This window comes from Amphibalanus amphitrite, unplaced genomic scaffold (assembly GCF_019059575.1).
Source record: "Amphibalanus amphitrite isolate SeventyFive unplaced genomic scaffold, NRLGWU_Aamphi_draft 000432F_arrow, whole genome shotgun sequence".
In the NCBI taxonomy this organism is placed as follows: Eukaryota; Metazoa; Arthropoda; class Thecostraca; order Balanomorpha; family Balanidae; genus Amphibalanus; species Amphibalanus amphitrite.
In genome coordinates, this window is record NW_024881926.1 from 316,560 (window position 1) to 325,279 (window position 8,720).

Consider the following 8,720-nt stretch of genomic DNA (forward strand, 5'->3'; position numbering starts at 1 on the left):
AAGTTTGGTGGCGATATCTGCAGCCGTTTGGGACATATATGTCCGAACGAACAGTCTGGTCCTCCGAGCCGGCTCACGTATTGAACGGGTGAAATAAACGCCTCGCATGAAAATATCAATTATCGACAAATTATCGACAAATAGATTTGTTCCATTCCACCCGAAAATCCACACCAAGATTCCTTTACTACTCCTCCACACTAACTGCTGCTCAAATGAAGTTATACCTTCAAATGCAGAAAATATGGAAGCTCTGCTTATTTTTCTGATATGGTGACCTTGTTTCAAAACCGACGCACTTAGCTGTGTTCAGCATGCGAAATTTTTGCTAATGTTTAGAAAAACAGCATTAATAAGCAAATCAACGCAAAGAGAGTGAATATCTGTGGTTTGCGCTTGAAGTCTATGAGAAGAAAAAAACAATATTCCCATAAATCGGGAAATTTGTGTTAGGGGAATGGGGCTATGTGGAGGGGAAGCACGTGTCAGTGTCAGTGTGGGATTTATTCAAGGGATTTATTGGTAATATAGCCTTAGATTTATACCAGGCGTCGCGCAAGGGATTATTGCCGGTTGATATTGCGCTGTGAGTTATATAGCCTTGGCTGGTATGCAGTATCTACCATAGTTAATATTGATATGGTACTTCAACTTAAGTTAACCATACCATAGTAAGGGATCATAGTAAGTTCGAATTTTTCTTTATGGATGATTTGATAGCTTGAGCTAGCCGAAGGCCAAGGCCATAGCCCCAGCTCAGCAGAGCAGCTTAAGTTGTGCATGCCCATTGCCCAACCTTTATCCTCAGAATTTAGGGGTTTCAGGAAATTCCTTCTGTTGGAAAAATGTCAATTGGTGCCTTGGATCAGTGCCTTTTTATAAGTTAAGTCCAAATTTTGCTATTGGAAGAATTCACAACCACAAGGACAGAGCACCGATAACCTGAGCTTGTTGATTGTTGGCCCTGCCCTTTTGATCGGGCAGTTTCTGGCCCGACTGGAAAAAATGCCTCCACTACGCTGAAGTTCTCGCCGGAGGTGATGCGCCGAAATTTCTGCGCAAGGGTTTATGCGCCGAAATTATTTTACCAAGCCATGCTTCATGCGCCGAAAATTTTCAAGGCTTACTGATGGCTGCAAGCTGTAGCCACGCACTTTTCGTCGAGGTGGGGGGGGGGGGGGCTGGCTGGCGTGTGTGTGTGGCTGTCTTCCAGTGACTACTGTCTACAGACGGTTGTTGGCACGGTCGACGGGATCGGGCAGACAATAGACATCAGCAGGCCATGCGGGACCGAGCACCAGCGTTCGCTATCACAATTCACAAAATCTCCGGACTCACAAACTCACTGGCATGTTCCATTTCATAACCTTTATTTTGTTGCCCGGCTCTGATCAGCAGTAGTGCCCAGCCGGTGACTGACGCCTGACGGGGCCTTCAACAGGCATGGTGCAAGCACGGCCGATGGGATCGGGCAGATACCAGGCCACGCGGGACCGATTGCCGGCGTCCGCTCACAAACCACACGCCGGAAATACAGGAATCACAACGGTCAATTCGCACACGATAGCATACGTGATCTGAACTAGGGGATCCGACAATCCATAACCTCACTCTCGATCGGTGAACTGTTCCCGCCGTGGGAGAGTCACAATCAGGTTCACTGAACATGACTTAAATACCCTGAGACGAACACGAGTCACGAGACAAGATAAGTGACATTTAAGATGTTTAACTCCCGAAGACATTTAACCCTCGCCGGCCGAGGGGGTTGGTGCCACCCCGCTGACGGTTTTTTTCGCGACTGCTCCGGAGCCGTTTGCGATAGAGAGATAGAGAAAACCGTTGCGTCCGGCGAGGGTTAACTTTACATGGTCCCAGGTATGGCTGTTGTAATTGGCCAAAAATAATGAAATAAATGAGGGTTATGCAATTTGAGAGCCTGAACTTCTGTGTTGTCCCACCGTCCGCCCTATACGAATATAGCTCATCGCGCAGTCGCGGTGATATTTTTTATTTGTTTGGAACTCTGGGAGCATACGAATACGGCCGGAAGCACTGGATCAAGGCGAAATTTCGGAGCAGGCTTATTTACGCCGAAGTGCGCCGACATTTTCGGCGCAAGCCGTAGATTTACGCCGAAGTACGCCGAAAATTTCGGCGCAAGCCGTCGATTTACGCCGAAGTACGCCGAAAATTTTCGGCGCAAACGCCCAACTACGCTCGAGTTCTCGACGAAAGCGTGCATTTTTTCCAGTCGGGGTTTCTGGTCTATGGCAGAATTTAGAGTCTGAAATTTAGCAACATGTGCTCAAAGCAGTGCATGGCTGGTCCCCCTCACTGACTGACTAGCTATGGCCTGCCACCAACTGCAACCATACCTGTCACTAGGAGGCTCATAAACATTGAGCGCCAGTCATGCTTCGAATCCAGACTTTGGTAAGACCTTGGATGTGTCGCTACTCGCTATCGTTGGACGCTGGCAGCTGGCTCTCACCACACAGATTCCAACGCTGTACCGACTAAGCTATGGGACCGGTAAAATCATCACAGAAAAATATTACAGAAAAATGATGCATATTATCACAGAAAATTTGATACCAAAGGGAAGATTGGCCATCAAAACTGGCTTTGGTGTCAGTGTGCCCCATTTGACTGCCTTCATGTTACTGAGGCAGCTCCCACCAGCATCAGACCATCCTTGTTGTTGGTTGTCAGATGTGTTGTACCCATTATTGATATTATTGAGCCCTGGAGCAACCTGAAGCTGGTGTCTCATCCTGAACCAGCTGTGAGACACTAGAGACAGTCTACCCTAATGGTAGCATTCCCATGAGCTGTGCATAATTGTATTTTTAAGCAAAATATATACTTATAAAACTGATCAATGATATGAATTTTATAGCAGATACAACCTGTAGGTACAAATTGAGGTGCTCTACTGCCAAGTTTCTGCAGGTTTGCTCAGTTTGTGTGGATTTAGTGGGAAACAATGCAGATTCTCAGCTTGTGCAGATGCTTATCTTGTGGTTTAGATTATGGTGTTGTGTAGTGCAGATAGAGTAATGTAAGTATCAAACTGTGGTGCCAGCTTGGTGCTATTTATGATAATGTGTGGGGGATGTGGCAGTATGCCCATTCAGATACCACCCTTTAATCACTATTTCTGTTTTCAAATGTGTAGAATTTTGCATTCTGCAATGCAAATCTCATACCTGAGCCTTAATTGGCGTTATCTAGCCTTGGTGTAATCTGAGGAGGATTTTCAGCATGGTTGGTGCAGACTCATGTGGTTTTGTCAGTCTCACTGGCAAAGTGGCTTGTGGGCCCTGCTGCCAAGTGCCAAGTTTTATTGTTTGACTAAGGTGCTTAGATCAGCTTGACTTCGCTAATTACCAGGTACTGGCAAATTGCAAATTGTTATGAAGGTATATTGCAATAAACAAACAGTACCTACATATAAGTAGCCCTCCCAAGTCCCAGTATTTTGTGCATAAACCAGCATGATGATAAACCTGGCCACCACCCATTACCCAAAACTTGTGTAGGCTTAGGCTGAGGCTCAAGATAGTGGGCTAGGAATCCGGGATAGATTAAGGCCATATAAATTAACAGATAAACTTCCTCTTCACTTATAACCCAACTTAATATTAAAGATATTTAAACATTCTGGAGACCTCTGAGCTGTTGCGTAGTGTCTAATTTTATTGGCAAGTCAATAGTCTTCCACGGCTGAGGAGGTAGACGATTTATGATCTTAGGTATCCCTCGCTGCTCTGAGGCTGATCAGTGATCAGCATCTTGTCGGGGATCTGATACTGGGACCGGGCTGTTCAGCAATCAGAATTCAATTGTTCTGTGACGTCACAACATTAAAACAAAAGCCCTTTTGGTTTATCTGCAACATCGATGTAATTGCCATCTGGTGGTTGACCAGCTGTAGGTGGCGCCTCGTGCTAACTCTACTGAGGCTGACGGGCGAATTGTCCGCTGCCTGAGGCTGGTCCACAGATGTGAGAAATGTATACCGTAAAGTGGGGCTATTTGAGACAGTGGGGCTATTTGAGGCAGTATTTAAAATCGCTATAAAATGAAAATCGTTTGATTTTTGTGTGATATTTCTGCACAGGGAGGTGTGGAATCGAGCAGTAAATCGCCTGAGCAAAAAATTAAGCATGAATCTTAAGTGGTTTTTATTTTACAGCAATTTTAAATACTGTCTCAAATAGCCCCACTGTCTCAAATAGCCCCACCTTACGGTATTCATTGTAAGTCACTTTTTGTATATTCATTGTAAGCCCTAACTGTATCCATTATTTTTGCGAGCGGTAGACTGGTATTCCTGGTGGACTGATGCGTGTGATCAACCGTGTTGCCAAAAGCTACGTTATCTCATCTACACCGTGGCCAAAGACCAAAAGCGGTGCTAACATTTTCCATCCTTGTCTGCAGCTGTTTTGAAGATGAAGACGAAAGGCGCAGAACAGGACGCACCAACTCAGCTATCATCAGTTAAGAAGAGCAAGAGAAGGAGAGGAAAGAAAAAGGTAAGTGTCCTATGCGATTTTCTAAATGTCTGCCTTAGACACTTTGCGAACTTTCCCCTGCGAACTTTCCCCGGACTAGGTACGTGCTATTTAGTTACCAGGCAGAATTGATTCAGTCGTAATCCTTTAGCCAGTCTGTTCCCGCTTCCGCGGTGGTGTCGAATAGTTAAATGATGTCCTCGGGCTCTCCATTTACGGTTACTACCTTAGCTTCCACACAAAGAGTTCAATGTTCCATAGCTAAGCCAGAAGCAGACTGATTTTGCTCCCTCATTTGGCTAGCATGACTACTAGTCACCCTATGTGTGAAGCGTTGTTGATCACTAGATCTGCGTTTTCAGGCGCGGCCCACAGTCCCTGAGGGCGCCGAGGCACACGGTGATGAAGAAATACCGTCACAGCCCGGTGATGTGACGGCACAGGTCGTTGACGTGACGTCACAGAGTGATGGTTTCACGTCACAGTTCACTGAGAAGTCGCCAGAGACATTTGCCTGTGAGGCCTGCGATATTCAGATGAAGAACTCTGCCCAGTTGTCGGCACATCTGAACAGTAAGTACTGACTTTGCCCCTCGAGGAGTTTGCGGAGTTATTTCGAGCGATAGAATGCATGAAGAAACTTGATATGGGCCTCCTTCACTTCTGAGTCGCAAAGCAGTGATGGCGTTGTAATTACCGTGTGAAGGCAGCAAATCTTGCATCGAAAGTGTTGCCTTTTACGTTTACTTACATTGTACGTATTGGGTATGATGATGAAAAGATGATGAAATGATAAAAGACCGCAAATCTTTCTCTTAAGTTCTTGTGTCCGATCACAAACCGCTCCCAGCCTCCGTCCCTGACCCGCTGTTCCCACCCTCCCCGTCCTCAGGTAAGCGGCACGCCCGGCGGCGGCGTGAGCTGCGCATCCTGGCCGCGCTGGCTGACACGACCCAGGTCACTGAGGTCACCGACAAAGAGGCACTGGCCGCCCGGCTGGCCAAGGGCAACAGTATGTTGTTAGCAGAGAGCTGGGGCGGGGTTTCTCGACTCATAGCAATAGACTATAGTCATAAACCGGTGTACAGAGGCCTATGCTCCAGTGTGTCTACCAAGTGTCTACCCACAGTTTTTTTTGAGTGTTTTGATGTGTTCTGATTGATAGGAAGGCGATGTTGGAAATGTTGGTTTGCGCATCCTCAGGGGTCACCGGACACCGAGTCAGTGTTGCATTGTGACGTGTTTTTTTTCGTATTTTGTCTATCACGTACGCCCTTGACAGAAGGAGCTTCTGTAGGCCGTATGAACTAAATAGCGAAGTTACAGCCTTTATTTCAATTAACCAAGGTTTGGGGTCAATATTATTCATGCTGCAAGCGGAATGATGGAAAGAAGCGAAACCTCTTGAAATACTCGACGTATAGTATGAACATTGGCCCTAGATGCAATACTTAACAGATGAAACATATTCAGTTTACAAGCCAAATTGTCTGTTTAGGAGGCTTATATTTTATAAGGAGAGCTTAGTTCATTTTGAAGCCATGTTTTAGAAAAGAAAAAATGTATTTGTTAACGCCCAAGCAGTCTGCGTGTTGTCTCGTGCCACCAATCCAATAACGCCCCTCTCGTCGTCTGCGCACAGCTCGCCTGCAGCCGGTACCGCTGAAGGAGGGTGAACTGCCAGACTGCATTACCAGGAGGTGTGAGGGCAAGGTGCGACAGAAGGTGTCGTACACCTGCGACCTGTGTACCGTCCAGCTGACCTCGCTCGTCAAAGTGCAGGAGGTGAGAGACAGGGTGATAGTAGAGAGCGGTAGAGAGACCGGGGAAGGGAATAGAGAGTTGAGATAAGTGCAGAACTCTGAGTCAGTTGTAAAGCGAAGACTGATCGCATTTTGCAAGCATGTTACAAGATTATGGGAAGGTTATATTTTTGTGGTGGATCTCCTTGGATAGTTCTTGCCGGTACATAATTGTTACTTTTCTCTATCATTTAAGTCCAACATCAATCAAGTCCATCCATATCACTTGATTTTGTCATTGACATGATCGCGAGTAGGTGTTATTTTACCGCATTTTTGTATTCCGTTGAACATTTTGAGCTTTTCTTCGAGTTTTCGCCTCTTTTTGTGGATAAGCATGTTTTTATAAATGTGGAGAATAGAGATGCCTCCAAAAAGAGCTATGGTAAATTGTATTTATTATGTATCTGCTTATCAAAATTGTCACTGGCACTTGACCCCTATAACAGTTTCTAAGACGGTAACTTTCTGGGTAACGAAAAAAAAACATTACCGAATCTTCTATAACATCATCTTTTTGCTCGCGCCTTGCAGCGTCATCTAACCTCACCCCTCCCCCTCCCGCAGCACCTGGTATCCCAGCGACACACGGCCCTGCAGGAGGGCCGGCCCGATCCGACCCTGGACGGCCAACACCCGGCCAGCAAGACCAGGAGGAAGGCCAGCGTCAAAAACTCGTGGTTCTGGTAGCCCAGAGCTGAGAGGGTGAGGCTGTGGCTGCCGGGGGAGGGGAGGGGAGAAGGGCTGATTTGCTGGGAAAAGGAGCTGTCTATGAAGTGTTCGCGCATTGTCGAGAAAGAATACAAGTTGTTTGTAAACGTGTCTACTGGTTTTATGGGCTGAAGCAGCCTTGCCGCCTGTCTAATGACTTCTCAGCTATATTGTTTTCGTAGCGGGGCTCATCCGAAGTTAAGAACTAGTTTAACCATTGTATGGCATTTATGGTTCTCTGGCGATTGCAGTTCGAAGATTAATGACATTGCACGATTGATGAGATGTATAGAGTGCAGACATCAAGTACATTGAAAGGCATTTGATTATATTCTTTGAGTATATTTACAATGCACATGCATTTATGCAGTCAAGTAGATATATGTAGGTAGCTGTCATAAGTAGCGTTCCCTGGTGTCTGATAATCTCTGGGCACACCTGCCGGCACGTCTAATCTCTGGCGGTATCGGGACAGTACAATGAGACTATGTTTGGCTAGGCGACTGTAGTTCAGTTTTCTCTCTTGCCTCAGACAGTGTTCCCATTTTCAGCGCGGCTCAAGACTGACAATGGCGAACAACGCTGAGTGCCCTCTATTTTCAGTGTTCCGTCCAGCACTTTTCGTTAGTTTAGATACCCTGTAGTTAACAGAAGGCAGTGCAGCAATGTTTGCTACCTTTTGATAGATCCAAATCCATATCACCCAACGTCGTTATCCATCCGTCCCAGTCCTATCCGTCCTAAAGTCAGTACGGTGTTCATCCGTTGTATCAGATCAGATACCAAGTGCGGTGATGTCGGCACTGGCATAAGCTTTTACGTTTACATTTTCAACAATCAATCAACATATATGCAAGCTGATTAACTTGAGCATAATCAGGGGAGCTGTAGGCGGTCTCGGTGGTTCGATCTGGTGTTCCGTCTTCGAGGCGTTGTCTCATCGGAAGAACCTCAGGTTGGTCTTTACTCCGGTCACCGATGTCTCATCGGAAGAACCTCATGTTGGTCTGAATGCCGTCCACGGGCCGCGTGGTGCCACAGAGCGTGGCCAGCTGGTTGGGCTCTCCCCGGCGGGCGGCGTGCAGCGCCCGCAGAAACTGCACGATCTGGCCCGACGACGGCTGACACACCTGAAAAAGATGGATGTCAAGGATAAGTTTTGGAGTAGAGTGAGCTACGCTGCAAGGGGACTACAAATGGTGATGTGCTTCGGGTTCGACGGGGTCAATGTCTGCGGCGTCAGGAGGAATATGATGTTCTTGTTACAGTGTTCTTTCGGAACCCCAATAACTTTAAGAAGAGCAAGAGAAGTAGAGGATTAAATTTATGTACCTATCTTGCGACACGACGCTAGCTTGAGTCACTTCTTACGTTTGAAAGGTAATGATAAGAATACAACACTAAGTAGCGATTTCCAGCTTATTTCTTTTCGCAAACGCTATGATATATGACAAAACATTCTACCCATCACCAAATACATCGCCCAGCAGTGACCCACCTTATATTGCTCGCTCTGAAACCGGGCCGGGTAGTGCGTGTATTGCGCCGCCGGGCTGCGTTTGGTCTCGACCCCTGCCGTCGCCTCGGGCCGTCCAGAGGTCACCGGGTCACCGCCGGCGGCCGGCTCGGTCCGCTCGTCAGCTGAGCCTGCCGCCGCCGAGAGGTCGGGCGGCGGGAGGACGGC

General features: G+C 47.0%; 1 protein-coding gene across 6 annotated transcripts; it reads left to right on the top strand.

The window, feature by feature from the left end:
• Nucleotides 1–451: 451 nt before the first annotated feature.
• On the top strand, nucleotides 452–7,147 carry LOC122391327. Of its 6 annotated transcripts, none has more exons than XM_043385128.1 (6): nucleotides 452–586; nucleotides 4,450–4,544; nucleotides 4,886–5,096; nucleotides 5,416–5,535; nucleotides 6,166–6,308; nucleotides 6,893–7,142. In XM_043385128.1, exons 2-6 carry the CDS (start codon nucleotides 4,461–4,463, stop codon nucleotides 7,013–7,015), a joined length of 681 nt encoding a protein of 226 aa, XP_043241063.1. In that variant the 5' UTR covers nucleotides 452–586; nucleotides 4,450–4,460; the 3' UTR covers nucleotides 7,016–7,142. The 6 variants fall into 6 exon arrangements, with proteins under 6 accessions (XP_043241063.1, XP_043241062.1, XP_043241058.1 ...); XM_043385127.1 differs by having other exon boundaries at nucleotides 457–522; nucleotides 6,893–7,147; XM_043385123.1 differs by having other exon boundaries at nucleotides 458–490; nucleotides 6,893–7,147.
• Nucleotides 7,148–8,720: the final 1,573 nt, after the last annotated feature.

Excerpts from the sequence above, each read along its gene's own strand:
- LOC122391327 (XM_043385123.1), top strand. The coding sequence starts at position 466 with ATGTGGAGGGGAAGCACGTGTCAGT. Across the intron at positions 5,097-5,415 it reads GTTGTCGGCACATCTGAACA|GTAAGCGGCACGCCCGGCGG; the intron begins GTAAGTACTGAC and ends CCCCGTCCTCAG. Across the intron at positions 6,309-6,892 it reads CGCTCGTCAAAGTGCAGGAG|CACCTGGTATCCCAGCGACA; the intron begins GTGAGAGACAGG and ends CCCCTCCCGCAG.